The sequence below is a fragment of the Triticum aestivum genome, chromosome 6A (assembly GCF_018294505.1).
Source record: "Triticum aestivum cultivar Chinese Spring chromosome 6A, IWGSC CS RefSeq v2.1, whole genome shotgun sequence".
NCBI lineage: Eukaryota > Viridiplantae > Streptophyta > Magnoliopsida > Poales > Poaceae > Triticum > Triticum aestivum.
The window spans coordinates 384,594,099-384,619,373 of NC_057809.1; the positions used below are offsets into that span (position 1 = coordinate 384,594,099).

The window sequence follows — 25,275 nt, forward strand, 5'->3', positions numbered from 1 at the left end:
GCTAGAATCCCTGTTTGCTCAAAAAAAGGAAAGTAAATATTTAAAACAGCACAGATGAAGCACTTCTCAACGACAATAGAGATGACAAAGCTCAATCATATGGATGAAATCTGTGGGCGAGTACCAACCTTTGTCAGGAGGCTTATTGTGTAGAGCATACAGATGAAGCACTTCTCCGGAACCATCTGTTGCTATCTACTGCGGTGGCCATGCTTCTTATATACTCCTCGATTAGTTTAATGTTTCCAACATCTTCTTGTGCAGTTCCACTAAAATATATGGTATCTTCAAAGAAGATCCCTGTTTGCACAAGTAGAGATAGTTATGTATTACATTAAGAGTGGCATCAAATCAGTGGCAAAATAATTGCTCGTTCCAGCCATAGCAATAAATTAAGATGCAAAACTATATCATTACTTGTGTCATTGTAGTTCCAGTGCTTCATTACAACACCGATAGTTGATTTTTGTTTTTCTTCGGCTTGTTCTTCCCCTTCATCACTTGGTTCAATAACAGACAAGCTTCTCCTTCAATGTACGATTTGGCATGTCAATTAGGTTGCACAAGTATAGCAATAAACAATGACATTAATTTTCTGATGAAAGTGGCAAAATACCGGCCAACAGTTGTGAAATATCCTTATCTTACCTCAATGGGATATTACAGTGCACATACAGATTGGAAGTCTTGTCTCCATTTGTGCAGTTCACTAAAATCAAGCAACATTACCGTACAAGTAGCACAACATATGGAAGCACACTGTAGAATCATGTGAAAGAAGGCTAGTACTGACATCTCATGACGCGGAATTCAAACAACTCACAAGAAGAAGATCTGAACCAAATTTGCCAACACGGATAGGAAGTAAGATCTCCTCTTGTGCAGTTCCACTAAGATCAAGCAATCAAGCAACGTCGTCAGTGTGACATTTTGGTTGAACTGCACAAAACACTCTTAAAACAAAAGTGTTTTGTGCAGTGCAACAAAAGGTCACAATGGCAACGAGGTAAAGTAGATAACTCTGTTTACACAGAGGTGCAAAGGAAACAACTAGTGGTCAATAACGGTGGATGACACAGAAGCCAACAAAAAGAAGCATCTACCTTATCTAAATGAGAAAGAAGGCAAGACAGTAGCATTTCTCAAACGGTGGCATTGATTAATATTAACAGAGAGATTATATTAACAATAAAATTCGTTAAACATGTAATTTGCTTTTAACTGTGGCATTGCATCAATTTTCTAGCGGCATTATTGGAGGGTGTTTGTTACAGGGACATTTTGGTGGAGGGACTAAAAAAACTCCGTGTCAATCCCATCTAAACCAAACATGAGGGACTTTTAGGGACTAAAAGTGGGCATTTGGGACTAAAGAAAGAAGACCCCAAGGGAGAGTCTTTTTGGGACTTTTTCCAACAGTTGCCCCTACCACGCATCGCACCTTGTCTCTATTAGTTCATTACTAGGGGTAACATGGTCTTTTAGCATGTCATTTAATAACCTCTAGTCCATGTTTAGTCCCTGGAACCCAGCAGGTAGGGACTAGGGAGTTTTTAACCAAACAGGGCCTTAGATTAACAACAGCTAAAGAGTTACACGGGACAGTGGACGCACCAGCACCATGTGCATCTACCGATTTACTGGGGTGATACACAGTCTGTTGCAACAAAGAACAAACAACCAAGGAGCATATTTGTGATGGTCCCAGTTTTGTTATCTTTAGACAGCTTTCCCTATGTGAGCACAGCAAATCTAGTCCTGCTGAAACTCTACAGCCTTGTCCCCCAAAACAAAAGATCAGCTCGTTACAGATGTGCGTACTGCGTTTGTCATTGTTTTCCCTTTTCGACCAACATAGGTGCTGGATAGCCAGTCTGTACTAGTACTTTCCCCCTTCCTTTCCTCTTTGAACAACGTCCTAGATTTATGCTATACAACTTTCCCCACTACTTTCCCCCCATTCCTTTCCTCTTTGAACCACGTCTTAGATTCATGCGATACAACTTTCCCCACTACATTCCCCCTTCCTTTCCTTTTTGAACCACGTCCTAGATTCATGCTATACAACTTTTCCCACTAGTTTCCCCCATTCGTTTCCTCTTTGAACCACATCCTAGATTCATGGTATACAACTTTCCCCACTACTTTCCTGTTTGATCCAACAACTAGATTCGAGTGCAGAAGTGAAAAAAGCCCACATGCAGCTAGAGCAATGCATGTGGAATAACTAAAATATACCTTCAGGTTCTTGGGGTGTGGTTCGGTGGGCGACCGGAGGCCGTTTGGCCCACACTATGTACGGCGGCAAAGAAGAAGGGGTCGAAGGCCCTCCCCCGCCGCTGCTGGGTGAAAGTGAACAGCTGCGCCGGTAGTGGATTCCCTCCCTCGCAGACGGCGACAACATTAAGCTTCCTTCCCTTCCCAGCAGACGGATCCTGCCGGCTCTTTGACCAGCAGTGAGGGGAGAGAGAGAGGCCAACAAAGTCTTGTTTAGATCTGGAGAGGGTGAGAGAGTGTGAGGAGAGCAACTACAAGTAGACCAGCAGTGAGGGGAGAGAGAGAGAGGCCAACGAAGTCTTGTTTAGATCTAGAGAGGGTGAGAGAGTGTGAAGAGAGCAACTACAAGCGCTGAGGCTCCAGTGTGTATATATATAATGGAGAGAGTGTGAAGAGTGCAAACCCTAGAAAACAAGCGCCGAGGCTGCAACTGATCGTATAGTTCCCTATCCATCCATTTTGAGCAGTCAAAGAATCCTCCTGGCATGAATTATGCTCAAGTGTAGTTATCGAACCCGAGACCTCAAGTTTGATGAGCGAACAGCCTAACCAGCTACACAACCCTCCCGTTATGTTCAACGAGAGGAAAATAAACTTTTATACATTCCTGCATTCATGTGACAAGCATGCCGTGTTTTTTTGTGTGGGAGTCATTGGGATTTAAATCATAATCATGCCATGTGGCTTTGGTGGTAAGACTATCCACAGTGGTGCAGAAATAATGCAGCCTTAGTCACGTTACCTCTCTCCACGTAGTACATTGGGTCCCACCAGTCAGAGGGTGAAACAAACAAATTAATAACAAAAAATTAAAAGTGCCAGCAGTGTATCTTACCTCACACATCTCGCTACTGCTCAGGAACACTGTCCAATTGATCCCTCTGTTCGCTCACGTACTATTTTTAAGTGAATCCTTATTATAACATGCACACAATTTTGGGCACTTGTATTCGACCTAAGTCAGTGTGCCACCGTATTTCGTATGACTCCCTCCGTCTAGGTGTAATAAGTCACGTTAGAAGGTGCAGCAGGACCAAGGTGCAAGCAGATTAGAGGAGAAGGATAAACTTGACCGGTCATTCCTCCAATCAAAGCCCTAATTTCTGTCTCTAAATGCAACAATTAATCCAAACAACTAAGAGATGTTGTTTTAGCTACCATGCAGGGCCACGTATTAACTCGCATGCAAGCCGAATTTGATTTCTTGACTGATCAACGCGTAGTTGTGCTCCATGCATTGGGTTTCCGGGGGAGATAACAAGGCAGAGTAAGGAGCGTTTGGTTACATTGCTTACGCTGGTCATAGTGGTGAGTAACTTGGACTAGTAACATGCATATGTTACTAGTCTATGTTACTACTATGTAAAGTTTGCCATCGGAAGCGAGCCGATCTGGCTCTCCTGAGCTAGCAAGGTTTTTCTAGCCCACCCAAGCTAGCTGGTCCACAAAAGCTGACATATTTTGACAGTTCCAAATGCCTAACCTTGCCTGGCTATGCTATAAGCTATTCTTTCTAAGGATCCAAATGCTCCCTAAGTAACAATGCTCGCTAGCAACGAGGCCAGGAGGGGATTGAGATGTGAAGTTAATGGACGATGCCTAAACATTTTGGGAATATCTGATTTCCGTAAGATGACTTAACACCTAGACGGAGGGAGTACTACTCCTCAGTCCGGGTTTGATGGAATATTCATCACCTCTTCGCTTCTTGTACATACTCCATTTGTATCTCACTTCTTGTGGCTTCGCACTCGCACGATTTTCCTATTCTATGAACATGTGTGTGCGTGTGCGTGTGTGTGCGTGTTTAACAGCATGTGTGTGTTAGAGAAAGCGACAGATCGACCTACTCCTATAGAGAGATGGTGTGTAGTATACGATTTTAGCGGCGGGATTCGGTGCATCCTCTTGTTTTCGGGCGTCCGGTAGGGACAGGTGGACAGCAGCCACGCCCGCTCCTGACTAGCCTGGCCCACCCAAAGCCCCTCCATCGCCCACGCGCGCTTCCCGCCCGAAACGGTCAGCGCCGCTCCACAGAATTGGTGCCGCATTCATGCCTGGGCAGAGCAGACGTGACCTCTCACTGGCGCCTGCGTTAAAGGGAGAAGCGGATTCAAGAGTGATGGTTGCTTCGTCCGTCCAACTTACTGCTGGGTCTATGTGATTTGACGGCTCATTTGAAATTATTACTAAGGTGGTAGGACTGCTGGATGTCCCACACTTTCGGTGAAAGGAGGTACTACTAGATTGCAATTTTCTCCATTCTTACGGCGGAGGAGTGCGAGAGCAGTGAAAAGACACAGGCTCAGTGATTACATGGCCCACCTCACACTATCGCCATATTTTCTAGACACCGTGCGACACCTAACTCTTTACATAGTACTCCCTTCATTCCTAAATATTAGTCTTTGTAGAGATTCCACTAGGTGGACTACATACGAAACAAAATGAATGAATCTACACTTAAAATGCATCTATATACATCCGTATGTGGTTCATAGTGAAATCTCTACAAATAAGTATATTTAGGAACGGAGGAAGTACTAGTATAGTACGTCCTGTAATTTATCAGCAAGATAGTACAATGCTATGAAGCTTCCAGCTTCTGTTACATGTATCTTGCGTCCAAGGTTACTCGTTGCAAAATTTCATCAAATACAAAGGAGACTAACATGCATGTATTGCATCTCAATGATTGATAGATCATAGCAAATATGTACTCCCTCCATTCCAAAATAAGTGTCTCAACTTTATGCATGGGGTGTTTGTTTCCAGGGACTTTTTAGTGTAGGGACTAGAAAAAGTCCCTCTTAGAGACTTTGTAACCAAACAGGAGGGACTACTAGTGACTAAAACTTGCTTTTGGTACTTAATGAAGAAGACTCTCAAGGAGAGTCTTTTTTGGGACTTTTCCAACAATGCCCCTCCCTGCACCCATTGCCCCGCCGCCACATGGTGTTGTTTGGTTGTTATTTTTTTGTATACTTGGGGTAACATGGTCATTCAATAACCTCTAGGGAGGGACTAGGGACTTTTTAGTCCCTGAAAACAAACTGGGAGGGACTTTTTAAGGAGTAGGGATTTTTTAGTTGGGACTAGAAAAAGTCCTAGCACTTATGAACCAAACAGGGCCTCAATATGGACTACATACGGAGCAAAATGAGTGAATCTACACTGTAAAATATGTCTATATACATCAGTGTTTGGAGTATGTACTAGTAGTTCATATTGAAATCTACTAAAGGACATATATATTCCAAACAATATGATAATCTCTCTAACCAAGGTAGTAGGGACGAGGAGTAAACGGAGGGAGTAGTAAAATTTTCTCCTTGTCCTGCGAGCCACCGCGCGCGTGGGTGAGGGAGCGGGCGTAAGGCATACAGTACTACTACTAGAAAGCAAGCTTCACCTCATCCTGCGATCCACCGCACCCGTGGGCGGGGGAGACGGCATACTAAGAAAGCTTCTCCTCGTTCTGCGAATTCACGGGACACATCAAAAGTACTCCAGTGTATAGAGCCTTGCCTCTAAGGTAGGCCCCACATGGTTTGCCTCTTTTTTAACATAACGCGTCAAGTCGCAATTTGTTTATTCACCCGTGGTGGACGATCCTCCCTCCATCTAGTTGACAACCAGTACACGTGTCAAATTACCACGTGGGCTGCCTTTTCGTACAGAAATGAGCTCCACCGTGTACCCGCGTGGGTGTGGTTGGGAAAGAGACGGGAGTACGTGCACCGTGCGTGCACCTCTTCTCTTCGTGCATGTCCCCAACCTACGTGAGTGTGTGAGAGAGATACAAACCTAGACAAATGGCTTGTGCGTTCGTGAGTGTTTTTTGTTTTGGGGGTGTCGGTGTCAAAACCGGCGGATCTCGGGTAGGGGGTCCCGAACTGTGCGTCTGTGGCGGATGGTAACAAGAGGCAGGGAACAAGATGTTTTACCCAGGTTCGGGCCCTCTTGATGGAGGTAAAACGCTACGTCCTGCTTGATTTATTCTTGATGATATGAGTATTACAAGAGTTGATCTACCACGAGATCGGAGAGGCCAAACCCTAGAAGCTAGCCTATGGTATGATTGTATGTTGTCCTACGGACTAAAACCCTCCGGTTTATATAGACACCAGAGGGGGCTAGGGTTACACAAGGTCGGTTACAAAGGAGGAGATATACATATCCGTATTGCCTAGCTTGACTTCCATGCCAAGTAGAGTCCCATCCGGACATGAGACGAAGTCTTCAATCTTGTATCTTCATAGTCCAACAGTCCAACCAAAGGATATAGTCCGGCTGTCCGGAGACCCCCTAATCCGGGACTCCCTTAGTAGCCCCTGAACCAGGCTTCAATGACGATGAGTCCGGCATGCAGTGTTGTCTTCGACATTGCAAGGCGGGTTCCTCCTCCGAATACACCACGGAAGAATTTGAATACAAGGATAGTTTCCAACCCGGCAAAATAAGTTCCACATACCACCGTAGAGAGAATAATATTTCCACAAATCTAATCTGCTGACACGTTTTGGCAACATGACATTATGCCATGGCCCGGTGATTATTCGAGCCGTTTCCTTTAACTAGCCCCGCACATAACGCGAGGCAGTTTCTCGACATGTCTTGTCAAAGCAGAGATCGTGTCCCCCTTATTACGGGATTCTCATCAATACGTGCGTGGGTAACTCAACCGCGCCATCGGTTACGGCGCTTGGGGGATAAGCGAGTTTTACCAGGCTAGTGGGGGCGCATAGTTTCGGCCGCCCTTATATAGGGACAAGGTTTAACCTTTTTCTACCCATGCCTTCATCCTCCTTGCTCATCCATTCTTGCGCACTCGAGCTCCAACGCCAAGTCCACATCCTTCCCCTCAACCTTCTCCAATCATGTCCGGAGCGGGAGGCAAATGGATGGCTTCCTCCGTTATGGAGGGACACATCAAGAAGCTGCGTGGAGCCGGATACTTAGCCGCGAATATCGCACATCGACTGCCCGCTGCGGGGCAGATCATTCCTACCCCTGAACCTCAAGAGAGGGTAGTTTTCCTCCACCACTTCCTCTGTGGACTGGGGTTTCCCCTCCATCCATTCGTCCGTGGTCTCATGTTCTACTATGGGCTGGACTTCCATGATCTGGCCCCGAACTTCATCCTCAACATTTCGGCGTTCATCGTCGTGTGTGAGGCTTTCCTCCGCATCCGGCCCCACTTCGGCATGTGGCTAAAGACCTTCAATATCAAGCCGAAGGTGGTGGGGGGCCAACAAGAAGAATGCGGCGGAGCCATGGTGGGCAAGATGCCCAATGTTATATGGCTTGAAGGCTCCTTCGTGGAGACCATAAAGGGGTGGCAATCGGCGTAGTTCTACATCACCGAGCCACGCGACACCAACTGGGTGGTGGCCCCCGAGTTTCGATCCGGAATCCCCACGCGGCTCACCTCCTGGATAGAGAAGGGCCTATCCTGGGGTTCATCTGTGGAGCTGGATGGACTCGAGAAATGTATCCGGAATATGGCAAGCAAGAAGCTCAAGCTTGTCAACATAGTCCAGGTCATGCTCATCCGCCGGATCCTCCCGTGTCAACAACGGGATTTCAACTTGTGGGAGTTCGACCCAGCCCAGCACCAGACTCTGAGAAAGCTCTTCGACACAACGCACAAGGACGTCTGGAGGGTGCTGCTCAATGGCGCCGACGTCCCTCCCTCTCTCACCGAGGACCGTGGGATAAGCTTGAAGCGCCCAGCGCATTCGGTGAGTTCTATACATCTGGTAGGATATTTATTTCCCCTAGCCTAACTATGTGCAGGGTCTGAGCTCCATGCCTTTGACAGGACTGGGTGGAGATATCGGAGCAGATTAACTGTCCGGCCCCTCTGCCCGAAGACACTACGGACGCTCTCCTGACGGAGATGCTGACTCCGGCTCCTTACAAGCTGCCGGAGAAGACCAAGAAGGCCAAGGGAACCGGAAAGAGTTCCCGACGCCAGGTGTTATAAGACTCATCGTCTGATAACTCCGCGACGCACTCCTCCCCCGAAGATGAGGAGGAAGATGAAGATGCTCCTCCTCCAGTCGGGGGAGACAAGAAAAGGAAGGCCGCCCCAACCGGGGGGCCGAAGGGTCCAAGAAGGTAAGGACTCTCCTTCCAGACTACTCCACCAAGCCCCTGGCGAAGTCGTATGTATTCGGATACCAGAATAACTCATAGCATACCTTTGTCGCACTGCTTCTCCTAACACCGAATCATGATTATGCAGACCGCCCCGAGCCCGTATCGATGTATCCTCGTCGGACGGCTCCCTGGGCTCATCGGATATGGATAGTGATCCACTTCCGACCGCCACCTCCCCTTGCCCAACGGACAACGTCGAGGTGTTGTCTCAAGAGGCACCGGGTCGAGGGGAAGCAGTCCTGGAGGCGCCTCAAGGCGACATTCCAGACTCTGTGAGCCGAGGGAGCAAGGCTCCTGAGGGCTCCGAGTTCGGCCCTCAGCCGAACACCGCGCCGGAACCTCCAGTGTTTTCGGACTCGGGTAGGCGGCCTCCTTCCAAAAGGGGCAAGACGCCTGTGCCGGTGTCCTCTGTCCATCCAGAGGCACCGGACGATCTGCTGGGAGTGCTTCACAGTGCTTCCATCGACGAAGAGCACCGCACTATTATGAGTGCGGTGATGCAGAAGGTTCAGTCCATCAAGAGCGGACTGACTGAAGCCTGTGCCAGCCTTCTAACAAGCTTTGAGGTAAGTATTTGAAATATAGGAAAAATATTACCACATAGACAGTAGCCCCTAATGCTCTCTTCGGTGTTCACAAAGAAAAGCCGAACAGAGGATCAAACAATATCGCAGGAGTCTAATATAAGTATGTCTATATGCGTATGCAGGCTTCACTGCTGGCCTCTGCCGCACTGACTGCGGAGGTTGCCGCACTGAAGCAGGACCTCGAAGGGTCCAAGGAAGAGCTCGGCCTTGCCAAGAGGCAGCTCGAGGAGAACAAAGGTAAGTAGTACCTAGTCTATGGATATATATATATAAAAAGAATGTGATTGCAAAATGACAGGATCATCGTAAATTTTCCAGGGGCCACGACCAAGGTGATGACCCTGAAGCAAGCGCTATCCAAGGCCGAAAACAAAGCGGCCCAGGAGCGCACCGAGTGGGAAAAACAAGAGGCACAGGTGGGCGAGGTGCAGCAAGAGCTCCACGCTCTCGTCACGAAGCACGAGGCGTTGGAGCTTGACTTGAACACGCGAGAGTCCGAGCTTGCCGCGACCCTTGAGAGTGCAAAGAGTGCCAAGGCCGAAGCCCAAAAGGACCTCCAGGAGATTGATGCAATGAAGAAGATAGCGGCGGGTAAGGCATTCTATATGCAAAGCAAGCATGTGAAAGTAGATTACTTGTTACTTACCCGAATCCGGAGCTCTCCAGGAGCATTCGCAAATTTGCCCCGCAGTGTGTCGGATGCCGCACAGTTTTACCAGGCTGAGGAGGGAAGCTCAATGGAGAAGCTGTTCTGGTCTCAGTATACTGGGACCGAACACCCGATGCCTCTGAGCGACCAGCTGAAGCAACTCGTCAAGCTGCACAAGGTGGCCGAACAGGCCATGAAGGGATTTATAGTCCGGATGTGGCCTGGCGAAGCCCTTCCCAACAGCTACTTCGGCTTGGTGAGGCGGCTTGTGGATGCCTGCCCATGGCTAGAAGTCATTTAGCGGTCCGTCTGCATCGAAGGCGCACGCCGGGCTTTCGCCCGTGTCAAAGTGCAATGGGCCAAGATGGACGCTGTGAAGCTGGTGAAGGAAGGGCCGCCTGCGGGCAAGGAGCATCGCCACCCCAAGATGTACTATGAGGGTGTCCTGAAGGGTGCCCGTCTCGTAGCGGACGAGTGTGCGAAAGATGTGATATTTGAATAAACTTGCTCATGTAATCCTGTATTATGAAAACTTGCTCATATGCGCTATGCAACGCTTGTTTGAATTTAAAATATTACCTTCTGTTCGGCTGTTTATCAAATCTGAGAGATGGCTAGTCGTCGGCTTCTGCCCCCACGCCACGAGTGCTGGGGTGTTCGGGATGAACCTGAGCACTCTTGTTCCCATTTTTGGGTCCTCCGAGGGAGGTGCTCAGCACAACGAATAAGGCAATCAGACTATAATGCGTTATCACTCTCACTTAGCCATAGAATTCTATAATTTTAAATTTCGGCAAAGCCCCTAGTATTCGGAAGGCCGAGTTAGGGGCGCCATACACGCCTTAAGCCGGACAGGGCCGACTCTTCGCTCTAAGCGGCATAAGTCTTTAGGGACTCGAAACCTCTTGAACAGCGACCAGTCTCTCGCTTTATCATGACAGTCAGTTTTAGCTTTCTCTACTGAGGTGCTTAGCCCAGCAGAGCCGGGGCACAATCGCAGTAGTTCTCCCGGTGCTACCTTAGCCGATATAGCGGAACGTAAGGTACCAAAACATGGGAGCCGGGCAAACCCAACTATTGACCCAAGACATGATTCGGAGTTGATGCCCTATAATGCTATAAGTTCGGGGTGCCGCACTGTTGTAAGTGTTCGGACTTCTCACGCTGTATTATGGGGTATGCTTGAGCCCCTAGCGTATTGGCCGTACCAGAGTGTACGGGTGCTAGATGTCATGAATGAACGTATATATATATAGAAAGGAAGAATGCAATAGTTGTCTTAATGCTATGCATTGTGTATTCAAAAAGGGTGCGTTAAAGCAGAATGATACAAGTAGTGCGATAAGCAAAAAGTAGGACTATCTGACATGTCCCATCCAAGGGCGAGCTGAGGAGTAGTATTAAAGCAAGTATTTTACTCGTTATCGTAATCCACCTGGGAGTTCCGTGGTGTGACGTAGCTCTCTGCCTCCTTGGTTGCTGCATCATGTGCTCGGCAATCATGCTGCCGGACAGGGTTTCTAGAGATTAAAGTCCTGAAAGAGAAAAATAACAAAGCAGGAAGCCCCTAGTGCGGTTTAAGCCGCGTCTTGGGGCGTGTCGTAGTTGTGCCCCCCTCCCCGCCTGTGCCCATGGTATTTTTAATGCGTATTTATGTACGCGTGGCACGGATTTCGCCGTTTGGCTGGGACCGGGGTGGGGCCGCATTGCTATGTGAGCTCGGAACGTGCCAGGCGGTCCAGTTGCCGATTACTCCGGGCGCGCTTGAAGGTGTCCGGGTCCTTAATCGCTGAACTAGCGGATTGCCTTAAGAGGCTGCTTTCGCTTCTGCTACGAGGGACACAGTGTGCTCCTTCGTGCAGAGAGAGCGCTCTGTGTTTCCATTGACTGTTATGACCCCCCGAGGTCCTGGCATCTTGAGCTTGAGATATGCATAATGCGGTACCACATTGAATCTCGCGAATGCGGTTCGCCCGAGCAGTGCATGGTAGCCATTGCGGAACGGGACTATGTCAAAGATTAACTCTTCGCTTCAGAAGTTATCCGGGGATCCGAAGACCACTTCCAGTGTGACTGAGCCTGTGCAATGGGCCTCTACACCTGGTATGACACCTTTGAAGGTTGTTCTTGTGGGTTTGATACTTGAGGGGTCTATACCCATTTTGCGCACTGTGTCCTGATAAAGCATGTTCAGGCTGCTGCCGCCGTCCATTAGGACTCGAGTGAGGTGAAATCCGTCAATGATTGGGTCTAGGACCAGTGCGGCGAATCCGCCATGACGAATACTAGTGGGGTGGTCCCTGCGAACGAATGTGATCGAACAGGAGGACCATGGGTTGAACTTTGGGGCGACTGGCTCCAACGCATATACGTCCCTGAGCGCACGCTTCCGCTCCCTCTAAGGGATGTGGGTTGCGTATATCGTGTTCACCGTCCACACTTGTGGGGGGAACCTCTTCTGTCCTCCGGTGTTCGGCTGCCGGGGCTCCTCGTCATTGCTATGTGACCCCTTATCTTTGTTTTCAGCATTTAACTGGCCGGCATGCTTGAACACCCAACAATCCCTGTTTGTCTGGTTGGCTGGCTTGTCGGGGGTGCCATGTATTTGGCACGAGCGATCGAGTATACGGTCCAAACTGGACGGGCCCGGAGTGCTTCTTTTGAATGGCTTTTTCCGCTGACCGGGTTTAGAGCCTTTGAATCCGGCATTGACTGCCGTGTCCTCGGTATAGTCGCTGTTCGAGTATATGTTTGTTGCGACGTGACCTGCCATTGCCATCCTTGGTATCCGAAGTACCATGGTTCTTTGATATGTTGTTGCTGAGAGCCAGCCAGCTGTCTTCGCCCGCACAAAAGCGGGTCATGAGTGTCGTGAGGGATGCCATAGATTTTGGCTTTTCCTGGCCAAGGTGTCGGGCGAGCCATTCGTCGCGGATGTTGTGCTTAAAAGCTGCTAGGGCCTCTGCATCCGGACAGTTAACGATTTGATTTTTCTTTGTTAGGAACCGTGTCCAGAATTGCCTGGCCGATTCCTTTGGCTGCTGAATTATGTGGCTCAATTCATCAGTATCTGGGGGTCGCACGTAAGTGCCCTGGAAGTTGTTGAGGAATGCGGCTTCTAGACCTCCCAACAGCCAATGGACTCTGCTGGCAAGCTATTGAGCCAATGCCGAGCTGGTCCTTTGAGCTTGAGTGGGAGGTATTTAATGGCGTGTAGATCATCACCGCGGGCCATGTGGATATGCAGGAGGAAATCCTCGATCCATACCGCAGGATCTTGTGATGCTCCGAGACCGATGTGCCAGGTGTCTTCGAGTTATTCGCTGCTGTTGCCATGTCATTTGCTTGCGTGTTGCATTTCATCATGTCATCATGTGCATTTTCATCATCATGTTTTCAAAACCTGCATCCGTCCGGGTTCCCCCAGTTCCGTCTGTTGTCCATTCTGAGCCCAGACACACTTGCACGCGCCTGCGGCAGTCCGAAATATTATTTTATAAGTGGCCGTAAAATGTTCTCGGATTGGGTTGAAAGTTGGCGTGTGGTCTTATTATAGTGTAGATAGACCGCCTGTCAAGTTTCATCGCATTCAGAGTTCGTTTGATAGCCAACCGTTAAACTATAGCGGCAGTATAGCCAGTCTAACGTCGGACGTTTTCAGTCTCCGGAAACCGTGTCGGGCTGCATCTCTCCCCTCTCCTCTCACACCAAACCGCTCTCCACAGTACTCCTAGGCCCAGCCTACCCCTCTTTGCGCCGTGCATAGACCTCTCGTGTGCGTCCGAAACTTACCCGGACCCGACCCGGGCAGTCGTCACCGTTGGATCCGGATCATCCCCAAACGTCTACAAAATATCACTGTTTTATTATTTGGACTCCCTAGCGTATTCTTTCCGAACCATCCGATTTCAATCGGAGAATCCAAACTCCCTCTTTTCCTTATATTTATAGACCACCACCTACCAAATCTAGCCTAACCCTAGACCAACTCCCTTCTTTTCCTCACCCCGCCGCCAAACCAGCTCCACCTTTTGATCGTCCCCGCAATCACCTGCGCACTCACTTCTCTCCTCGTTTTCAGTCACCACCCAGTTCACCCTAGACTCCAGATCCATTCATCCGAACCGTTGGATCGTAATCCAACGTCCAAGAGGTGCCCCATGCAACTCCCACAGCCACAGCCTCCTCGATCCGATCTGGATCGGGAGAGAAGCACCCGTCCTGCTCCTCGTTGCCCCTCACCATGGCCTCCTCTTCCGCCCTTGTTGCGAGTCGCCCGGATTCGTCGGACCCCACGTCGTCCCCGTCGTCATGTCGCTGGCATGCTCCAGGGATCCGTAGGCCTCGCCATGCCCTGCCTCTCCTTTCCTTTTCCTTTTCTTCTTCTTTCTCTCACTTGTGTCTCGTCGCCACTGTTTGTAGAGGCCAGCGCCGCCGCCTGGAGCTCCTATGCCCTGCCGTACTCCGCCATGATTGGCGTCGTCACCATGCCGCTCCCGCGACAACCAGCCCCACCAGTGGCGCCCTGCCTTGTCTCCGCCAGCAAGCCCCTTGGGTGAGCCACGCGTCACCGCCCCGTTGTCCTGCCTCACCGTCTGCTATTTCTCCCTCTCTGAACCTCCTCCTTTTCTCGTGCGTATAGGAAGCTGCTCCTCGCCGGCCTTCCCTGCACGTCCGCCGCCGCAAGTTCCGTCGCCGCTCCACGCCAAGTCCCTCGCCTTGCCGCCCCTTCGCCCGTCGTCGGAGCTCTGTTCCAGCGCCGCGCAGCTCCTCTGTTTCGTTCAAGCAGGCAACGAGCATATCTGTTCACGTTGACCAAGCGAAGCAAGCACCAGGCCCAGTCTGCTTCTTTTTGCCACGGTCCAGCGCACCCCTCCTCACCCAGTCGACCTTCTTCCACTGAACTGGGCCTTAGCCCAATGTGAGCCACCCCAGCGCCCCACCTTTTTTTTTCTTTCTCTTGATGGGCCAGGAAGTTTCGGCCCAGTGTAGTATTTTTTTAGATCTGCGATTTTTGCCTATTATTCCAGAGACAACAATTTTGCAGAAAACCCCCTAGACTCCATGCATTTAATAACTCACAATCTATGCAACAGATGTAAAAACTTCAAATATGAAATATGCTTAGTTTTTCATCTAGTTTCATAATATGTCATTTTCATCCATGGTAAAAATGCTTAAAATGTTGTTTGTTTAAATTTGCTCAAATAACTTGTTAAAATGTTTTAATTCATAACTAAATAACCGTAGCTCGGTTCTAATAAACTTTATATGTAAATTGGGTGTAAAAATTCCTAGTTTAACTTGGTGACATTGCTTTGCATGTTTAACAACTATAAAATATGGTTTAGGGCAAAACAATACCAAACCTTAAAATATGCACATGAGGAGTTTTTGGAATTGTTGTTTGTTATTTCCGGCCTCATTTAAACTTGACTAGATAGGTAGTTTGACTTTGCTTCACCCTCTTGCCATGTTTAACAACATTTAATATTGTTGGGTACACAAAACAATATCGAACTAAATAAGTCACGTGGTGTTTCGTCAATATCCAACGGAGTTGCATATGGAGCTCCACTTAATTTGTACGGTTGTTTGTGCACTTTGCCATGCCATGCCTCATTAAACCGGACATGCATCATACTTAGTTGTGCATCATGCCATGTTCATGTGTTGGTTGTTTACTATGTTGTTTGCTTTCTTTCCGGTGTACTTCTTCTCGGTAATCCGGTAACGTTGCGCATGTGAGGATCCGTTGGCTACGTCCATTTGTCTTATTCTTGGACTCGTTCTTCTTCCTTGCGGGATCTCAGGCAAGATGACCATACCCTCGAAATCACTTCTATCTTTGCTTGCTAAATGCTCGCTCTTTTGCTATGCCTATGTTGTGATACCTACCACTTGCCTTATCATGCCTCCCATATTGCCATGTCAAACCCCTAACCCACCTTGTCCTAGCAAACCGTTGTTTGGCTATGTTACCGCTTTGCTCAGCCCCTCTTATAGCGTTGTTAGTTGCAGGTGAAGATTGGAGCTTGTTCCATGTTTGGAACATGGATATTTGTTGGGATATCACAATATCTCTTATTTAATTAATGCATCTATATACTTGGTAAAGGGTGGAAGGCTCGGCCTTATGCCTGGTGTTTTGTTCCACTCTTGCCGCCCTAGTTTCCGTCATACCGGTGTTATGTTCCTTGATTTTGCATTCCTTACATGGTTGGGTTATAATGGGAACCCCTTGATAGTTCGCCTTGAATAAAACTCCTCCAGCAAGGCCCAACATTGGTTTTTCCATTTGCCACCTAGCCTTTTTCTTTCCCTTGGGTCTGCCGGCTCAAGGGTCATATTTATTTTAACCCCCCAGGACAGTGCTTCTCTAAGTGTTGGTCCAACTAAGCGATGTCCGGAGCTACCAGGGGCAACTCTTGGCTGGCCTACCCGACGTCTGGCTCATCCGATGTGCCCTGAGAACGAGATATGTGCAGCTCCTATCGGGATTTGTCGGCACATCTGGGTGGCTTTGCTGGTCTTGTTTCACCATTGTCGAAATGTCTTGTAACCGGGATTCCGAGCCTGATCGGGTCTTCCTGGGAGAAGGAATATCCTTCGTTGACTGTGAGAGCTTGTGATGGGCTAAGTTGGGACACCCCTGCAGGGATTTGAACTTTCGAAAGCCGTGCCCGCCGTTATGGGCAGATGGGAATTTGTTAATGTCCGGTTGTAGAAAACCTGAAGTTTATCTTAATTAAAATGCATCAACCGCGTGTGTAACTGTGATGGTCTCTTCTCGGCGGGGTCCGGGAAGTGAACACGGTGTTAGAGTTATGCTTGATATAGGTTGTTCTAGGATCACTTATTGATCATAGTTCATCGATCGTGCTTTGCCTTCTCTTCTCGCTCTCATTTGCATATGTTAGGCACCACATATGATAGTCACTTGCTGGAGCTCCACCTCATACCTTTTACCCTTCCTATAAGCTTAAATAGTCTTGATCGCGAGGGTGTGAGATTGATGAGTCCCCGTGACTCACAGATACTTCCAAAACCAGCTTGCAGGTGCCGATGATACCGTGCAGGTGACGCAACCGAGCTCAAGGAGGAGCTCGATGAAGATCGCGTTAATTGTGTTGTTTCATATTAGTTGATCAGTAGTGGAGCCCAGTTGGGACGATCGGGGATCTATGTAGCATTTGGGGTAGTCTTCTTTTATTTTGGTTCCATAGTCGGACCTTGATTGTATCTGGATGATGTAATGCTTTATTCATGTATTGTGTGAAGTGGCGATTGTAAGCCAACTATGTACCTTTTCCCTTATTCATTACATGGGTTGTTGTGAAGATTACCTCACTTGTGAAATTGCTTTCAATGCGGTTATGCCTCTAAGTTGTGCTTCGACACGTGGGAGATATAGCCGCATCGAGGGCATTACAAGTTGGTAATCAGAGCCTTCCCCGACTTTAGGAGCCCACTGCTTGATCGAATCGTTGGCGTTGTTGAGTCTAGAAAAATGTTTTGAGTCTTTTAGGATTGTATATATCGGAGAGTAGGATTCTTTTTACTCCTCAGTCCCTTCGTCACTCTGGTGAGGCATCCTGACGTAGAGTTTTGACTCTTCTCTTCTCAAATTTCACTAAAAAAATTAGGATCATGCGGGTATCTTGGAATCGTTCCGATGGTTTTGTGACGAGAACATTGTTCTTGGTGCCTCCTGACATTTAGGGGTTGTGGCAGTGTCCAGGGGAGTTGAGCTTCGAGGTGTTGTCGTCACAATTTTATCGTTGCAGTTCTGGAATACCTGAGTTTCACCGACATCGAAAATCTCTTTTATGTAGTTGCTGGTGAGATAACCTCGACGCCACCCAGTACTGGGGCGGGAGTTCGGGAGTATTGCCATAACTCGTATAACAGATGCTTTTCAAAGGTTGAGGTAAATGATTTCCGAAGATTTCTTGGTTATGTGTTGAAGGATGGATACAGCTAGATGTAGGATTTGCTAGTTTTGGGTGACATATTATGCTTCCCCTGTATCCCCAACACCTGATTGCATAACCGGAAAGTTTCGAGAGTTTATAAGTGGGAATTCAAGTAGCTCCTAGGATATCTTTCCAACAGATGTATGATATGAAATTAGGGTTCAACGTCTAGTGGTCCGCCTATCCACGGTCGGTTTTACAGTGGTCTCGTTGTGTCTTAAAGAGTCCTTGGCTATGCCGACTCGGGGATACTTCGTATGTCATGTGCACTGCCTTGTACATGATGGTGCTGTATGATCGAGCCCGTGTAGGCCCCACCACGAAAACTTCGGACAAAATCTCTATCATATGTTTGTTCTGGCTTATTCTGCAAGCCAATCCTTTGTTTTGTTTTCAGTTGTGGTATTCGATTTGCTTCTAAGTCAAGTGTTGATTCCATACCTTTCCGAACCGGTGTTCTCATACTCCTATGTGAATATCAATCCTTCATGATATTCGATATTGTCATGTGAATCCTTTTCAACCGGCGTGCCTCTCTTCAAGTGGATACGTTCATTTTCAACATCCGCAAGATTCAATCTCAGTTTTCTCAACGGTGTTCGTTCCATCTGCCCAAGTTGCCTTTGTTTTCCCACCCTCCCACCCTTTTCTTCAAGGGCTAAGATTTCTTAATCAAGTATCCATCTTATGAATGCGAGATCTCTCCATTCTTTTCCGTCAACATTCTTATCCGGTGATTCTCAGGAAGATTCTAACGGAGCTTCGAGTTTATCATTCTCCATTCTTTTCTTCTCTGGTGGATCCAATCCAAGCTTCCAGTGTTGATCGTATTCTTTCCTTCAAATGTTTTCATGCCGGTGCACCTCATAAACATTCACTTCTCACTATTCATTGTTCCGGAGTGCTAAAGATATCTCAGAAGGCTCGTCTTGTCATTCAAGATCCATTCAAGCCCTTTTCGAGGATGTTACCTCAGTCGAGCCATTTAATTCAACCGGTGGAATCTCTCCTTTTCAAGCAATCTGTTCAACGATGTTTCTTTTGAGTGGGCCCTAACCCATAGGTCTTTTCCCAGGATCTTACCCGACTCTTCTAATTTTCCCGGAGCTATCCTCAAATTTTCTCAAAGTTGACGTAAGAATTAATTATCATCAGTCACATATCTTTCTCCAAGATCTGTCAAATTCTTTTCATAGTTGGCTCAACCTCTTCGCTTTTTGATTCTTACGAAGTGTCTAAATAATTCATGGTGGTGTTTCTCATCGTAACTCTCAGATTTTGAAGACCGAAGAAGAGTGTTTCCTCTAAATCTTGCTCCATTCTCTTCAAGATTCATGATTCTAGCTTGTTCATCCTCTTACAATTGTTTTCGATTGTGAGAATTCTTTTCACCCATCTGGAGCAATCCATGAGTCTTTTCAGTTTGATTCTCCGAAGGCCATCATTTCGGGATTATTCATTCCAGCTTTCAGCCATTGTTCTCCAAATCTTACCGGTGCATCATTCAAGTATTCTCTAATCAGCTCGTGATCTCTTCGTTCTCATGTATATAAATCCTAGCAAGCGTCTTCGTTCATTTGCTAATTCTTCCTGGTGTTTCTTTATCTTTTTCTTCGTTCATTTTCAATTCTTACGGTGGTTCATCCAAGATTCATTTTCCTTCGTTATCATATCAATTCTTTCATTCTTTCAAATCCTACCGGTGGATCGTTGAAGACCTTCTCAAGTTTGCACTATATCTCTTCTAATCCTTGCTACAAGAATAAGTAGTATGCCAAATCCATTGTTGGTCATCAATTTAATTGGTGAAGGATAAGCATAATGTAATCCTTATTCTTGTTTCATCGAGTGAATTCAATTCCTTATTCCGGAGGTTCTTCATATCACATTCTTGGTTTGAGATGCTTTATCTTTTCTTCTGGTGTTCCAAGTTTCCATTTTATCTCGTCGCAAAGCTTCATCTAATCATTGCAAGGCTTCAATCTTATTCTTTTCATCCTTCTTTTTGTTGGATCATCCTTTTGCTACCGGAGTTCTTCATGGAGGCTCTACATGATGTTTCATCAAGGATTTAATCCCTTCTCCAAGTTTTCATTGAGATTCTTTTATAAGGAGCTCAAGCATTCTTCAAGTTGCAATCCGGAGTGCAATTCTTTCTACCGTATCTTTGGAGGTGGTATTAGGTCATTCTTGATAATTTGAGTTCATGTTTCATGTTTCACATGTTGTTAAGGATGAGGTATTTTAAATCCATCAACCTCTTCGTTGGAGTTATCTTGGGTTATATTTAACCTAAAGCTTTCCCTAAGGATTGTTGCTATCTATGGTGCTTAGAAATGATCTAACTTCTCCATTTATCCTACCGGTGAAATAAGTTTCTCGTCTTCTTGTTCATATCAATCCAATCTTGTTTTTCGTGAGTGGCAGGTTGTCACCTCAGAATTTGAGATGTATTTCATAAGACCATATCAAGCTTATTCTTTTCGTTGTTGATTTCCCAACAACTCCGTTAAATCCTTCTTTTTAAGGATGCTCTCTCAAATTCATTTGAGGTAGAACATGTTGTTTTCTTCTCCGTTCTTTTCATTGCATTATTTCATTTCTTCCGGAGGCATTGTGATGATGCTCTCTTCACTCATCATCTCGTATTGCGAAGATCATGTTCTTTCCTTTGCTTATCCATTCAACTGGAGTGTCGTGTTTTCATTCCAGTTCTCTCATCTTATCAAGTTTTACCTCCTTTCTCAACCGAAGTGCTGTCTGAAATCTTTCTTACCCCTAGTGCCATTCTTTCAATAGTTCCGGAGGCAACGCGTTGTTAATTTCATCATGTATCCTCTCATCTTGTCAAGTTCTTGTTAATTACTTCGATTTGCAGTCGGAGTGTTGTACAAATTACATCATTCTTAATCCTTCTCTATCTTGACTTAACCAGAGTGGTTTCAATATATATCTTACCCTTCAACCTCAAATTTTTCGCAATGTTCTTTGTCCCTCTTTTGTAACGGTGTGTTTTCGACTTTGTTCACCTTCTTTGTATTCTTTTCTCGAATTTGTTCAACCTCGCAAGGTTGTTTGTTTTCACTCGTTTGTCAAAGAAGCAACTTAGTTTTACCTCTCCTCTTCCTCTTCCATTTTTCCCTCCGGTGCCATCGTAGATCTCGGGTCGAGATCCTCTCGTAGTGGTGGAGTGTTGTGACGCCCCGAGACCGATGTGCCAGGTGTCTTCGAATTATTCGCTGTTGTTGCCATGTCATTTGCTTGCGTGTTGCATTTCATCATGTCAGCATGTGCATTGCATCATCATGTTTTCAAAACCTGCATCCGTCCGGGTTCCCCCAGTTCCGTCTGTTGTCCGTTCTGAGCCCAGACACAATTGCACGCGCCCGCGGCACGTCCGAAATATTATTTTATAAATGACCGGAAAATGTTCTCAGATTGGGTTGAAAGTTGGCGTGTGGTCTTATTATAGTGTAGATAGACCGCCTGTCAAGTTTCATCACATTCAGAGTTCGTTTGATAGCCCAACCGTTAAACTATAGCGGCAGTATAATCGGTCTAACGTCGAACGTTTTCGGTCTCCGGAAACCGTGTCGGGCTGCATCTCTCCCCTCTCCTCTCAGACCAAACCTCTCTCCACAGTCCTCCTAGGCCTAGCCTACCCCTCTTTGCATCGCGCATAGACCTCTCGTGCACGTCCGAAACTTACCCGGACCCGACCCGGGCAGTCGTCACCGTTGGATCCGGATCATCCCCAAACGTCTACAAAATATCATCGTTTTATTATTTGGACTCCCTAGCCTATTCTTTCTGAACCATCTGATTTCGATAGGAGAATCCAAACTCCCTCTTTTCCTTATATTTATAGACCACCACCTACCAAATCAAGCCTAACCCTAGACCAACTCCCTTCTTTTCCTCACCCCGCCGCCAAACCAGCTCCACCTTGGGATCGTCCCCGCAATCACCTGCACACTCACTTCTCTCCTCGTTTTCAGTCACCACCCAGTTCACCCCAGACTCCAGATCCATTCATCTGAACGGCTGGATCGTAATCCAACGTCCAAGAGGTGCCCCATGCAGCTCCCGCAGCCATAGCCTCCTCGATCCGATCTGGATCGGGAGAGGAGCACCTGTCCTGCTCCTCGTCGCCTCGTTGCCCCTCTCCATGCCTCCTCTGCCGCCCTTGTTGCGAGTCGCCCGGATTCGTCAGACCCCGCGTCGTCCCCGTCGTCATGTCGCCGGCATAATCCGGTGATCCGTAGGCCTCGCCATGCCCTGCCTCTCCTTTCCTTCTCCTTTCCTTCTTCTCTCTCTCACTTGTGTCTCGTCGCCGCCGTTTGTAGAGGCCAGCGCCGCCGCTTGGAGCTCCTACGCCCTGCCGTACTCCGCCATGATTGGCCTCGTCACCACGCTGCTCCCGCGACAACCAGCCCCACCAGCGGCGCGCTGCCTTGTCGCCGCCGGCAAGCCCCTCGGGTGAGCCACGCCTCACCGCCCCATTGTCCTGCCTCATCGGCTGCTGTTTCTCCCTCTCTGAACCTCCTTTTCTCGTGCGTACAGGAAGCTGCTCCTCGCTGGCCTTCCCTGCACGTCCGCCGCCGCAAGTTCCGTCACCGCTCCGCGCCTTGTCGCCCCTTCGCCCGTCGTCGGAGCTCTATTCCAGCGCCGCGCAGCTCCTCTGTTCTGTTCGAGCAGGCAACGAGCAGATCCATTCGCGTTGACCAAGCGAAGCAAGCGCCAGGCCCAGTCTGCTTCTTTTTGCCACGGCCCAGCGCACCCCTCCTCACCCAGCCGGCCTTCTTCCACTGAACTGGGCCTTAGCCCAATGTGAGCCACCCCAGTGCCCCACCTTTTTCTTTCTCTTGTTGGGCCAGGAAGTTTCGGCCTAGTGTAGTATTTTTTTCAGATCTGCGATTTTTGCCTATTATTCCAGAGACAACAGGTTGCAGAAAACACCCTAGACTCCATGCATTTAATAACTCACAATCTATGCAACAGATGTAAAAACTTCAAATATGAAATATGCTTAGTTTTTCATCTAGTTTCATAATATGTCATTTTCAGCCATGTTTAAAATGCCAGAAATGTTGTTTGTTTAAATTTGCTCAAATAACTTGTTAAAATATTTTAATTCATAACTAAATAACCGTAGCTCGGTTTCTAATAAAGTTTATATGTAAATGGGGTGGAAAATGCCTAGTTTAACTTGGTGACATTGCTTTGCATGTTTAACAACTATAAAATATGGTTTAGTGCAGAACAGTACCAAACCTTAAGATATGCACATGAGGAGTTTCTAGAATTGTTGTTTGTTATTTCCGGCCTCATTTAAACTTAACTAGATAGGTAGTTTGACTTTGCTTCACCCTATTGCCATGTTTAACAACATTTAATATTGTTGGGTACATAAAACAAGATCGAACTAAATAAGTCACGTGGTGTTTCGTCAGTATGCAACGGGTTGCATATGGAGCTCCACTTAATTTGTAGGGTTGTTTGTGCACTTTGCCATGCCATGCCTCATTAAACCGGACATGCAACATACTTGGTTGTGCATCATGCCATGTTCATGTGTTGGTTGTTTACTATGTTGTTTGCTTTCTTTCTAGTGTACTTCTTCTCGGTAATCCGGTAACGTTGCGTATGTGAGGATCCGTTGGCTACGTCCGTTTGTCTTCTTCTTGGACTCTTTCTTCTTCCTTGCGGGATCTCAGGCAAGAGGACCATACGCTCGAAATCACTTCTATCTTTGCTTGCTAAATGCTCGCTCTTTTGCTATGCCTGTGCTGCGATACCTACCACTTGCCTTATCATGCCTCCCATATTGCCATGCCAAACCCCTAACCCACCTTGTCCTAGCAAACCGTTGTTTGACTATGTTACCACTTTGCTCAGCCCCTCTTATAGCGTTGTTAGTTGTAGGTGAAGATTGGAGCTTGTTCCATCTTTGGAACATGGATATTTGTTGGGATATCACAATATCTCTTATTTAATTAATGCATCTATATACTTGGTAAAGGGTGGAAGGCTCAGCCTTATGCCTCGTGTTTTGTTCCACTCTTGCCGCCCTAGTTTCCGTCATACCGGTGTTATGTTTCTTAATTTTGCGTTTCTTACATGGTTGGGTTATAATGGGAACCCCTTGACAGTTCGCCTTGAATAAAACTCCTCCAGCAAGGCCCAACATTGGTTTTACCATTTGCCACCTAGCCTTTTTCTTTCCCTTGGGCTGAGCGATGTCCGGAGCTACCAGGGGCAACTCTGGGCTGGCCTACCCGACGTCTGGCTCATCCGGTGTGCCCCTGAGAATGAGATATGTGCAGCTCCTATCGGGATTTGTCGGCACATCTGGGTGGCTTTGCTGGTCTTGTTTTACCATTGTCAAAATGTCTTGTAACCAGGATTCCGAGCCTGATCGGGTCTTCCTGGGAGAAGGAATATCCTTCGTTGACCGTGAGAGCTTGTGATGGGCTAAGTTGGGACACGCCTGCAGGGATTTGAACTTTCGAAAGTCGTGCCCGCGGTTATGGGCAGATGGGAATTTGTTAATGTCCAGTTGTAGAAAACCTGAAGTTTATCTTAATTAAAATGCATCCACCGCGTGTGTAACCGTGATGGTCTCTTCTCGGCGGGGTCCGGGAAGTGAACGCGGTGTTGGAGTTATGCTTGACGTAGGTTGTTCTAGGATCACTTATTGATCATAGTTCATCGATCGTGCTTTGCCTTCTCTTCTCGCTCTCATTTGCGTATGTTAGCCATCATATATGCTAGTCGCTTGCTGTAGCTCCACCTCATACCTTTTACCCTTCCCATAAGCTTAAATAGTCTTGATCGCGAGGGTGTGAGATTGCTGAGTCCCCGTGACTCACAGATACTTCCAAAACTAGCTTGCAGGTGCCGATGATACTGTGCGGGTGACACAACCGAGCTCAAGGAGGAGCTCGATGAAGATCTCGTTCATTGTGTTGTTTCGTATTAGTTGATCAGTAGTGGAGCCTAGTTGGGACGATCAGGGATCTGTGTAGCATTTGGGGTAGTCTTCTTTTATTTTGGTTCCGTAGTCGGACCTTAATTGTGTCTGGATGATGTAATGCTTTATTCATGTATTGTGTGAAGTGGCGATTGTAAGCCAACTATGTACCTTTTCCCTTATTCATTACATGGGTTGTTGTCAAGATTACCTCACTTGTGACATTGCTTTCAATGCGGTTATGCCTCTAAGTCGTGCTTCGACACGTGGGAGATATAGCCGCATTGAGGGGGGTACAGATCTGTTGTGCCGTCGTATGATTCTATATTTACGGGTTTGAAACCCTCTGGGATTTGATGATCCATTACTTCGTCTGTGAAGCATAGGGGGTGTGCGGCGCCTCTGTACTGGGCTATGTCGCGACGCAGCTCGAATGAGTCTTGCCCACTGTGTTAGGCCCCGCCGGACTTACTTTTACTGTATCCGGCGTGACGATTATCATATCGCATAGTGGCGCGGCCTCGTGATCCGTAGATCGATCTTGCATGTTTTGCTTTGTCCTCCAATACGTCTCGCAGGTCTGGCGTATTTCCCCATGCCTTTTTATTTGAATGGCATCGGGGCGCGGGCTGAGCTTTTGGCCGGAAT

General features: G+C 47.4%; 1 protein-coding gene across 2 annotated transcripts; it reads left to right on the forward strand.

The window, feature by feature from the left end:
* The first annotated feature begins 21,526 nt into the window (after positions 1–21,526).
* On the forward strand, positions 21,527–24,641 carry LOC123130650 (uncharacterized). Of its 2 annotated transcripts, none has more exons than XM_044550484.1 (4): positions 21,527–21,908; positions 22,001–22,133; positions 22,218–22,484; positions 24,545–24,641. In XM_044550484.1, the coding sequence occupies exons 2-4, from the start codon at positions 22,048–22,050 to the stop codon at positions 24,573–24,575; spliced, it is 384 nt and encodes a 127-aa protein (XP_044406419.1). In that variant the 5' UTR covers positions 21,527–21,908; positions 22,001–22,047; the 3' UTR covers positions 24,576–24,641. The 2 variants fall into 2 exon arrangements, with proteins under 2 accessions (XP_044406419.1, XP_044406418.1); XM_044550483.1 differs by having other exon boundaries at positions 21,528–21,915.
* Positions 24,642–25,275: the final 634 nt, after the last annotated feature.

Coding starts and splice junctions, on each gene's coding strand:
- LOC123130650 (XM_044550484.1), top strand. CDS start 22,048: ATGATTGGCCTCGTCACCACGCTGCTCCCGCGACAACCAGCCCCACCA. Junction 22,134..22,217: donor GCCGCCGGCAAGCCCCTCGG/GTGAGCCACGCC, acceptor TCGTGCGTACAG/GAAGCTGCTCCTCGCTGGCC. Junction 22,485..24,544: donor GAACTGGGCCTTAGCCCAAT/GTGAGCCACCCC, acceptor TTCCAAAACTAG/CTTGCAGGTGCCGATGATAC.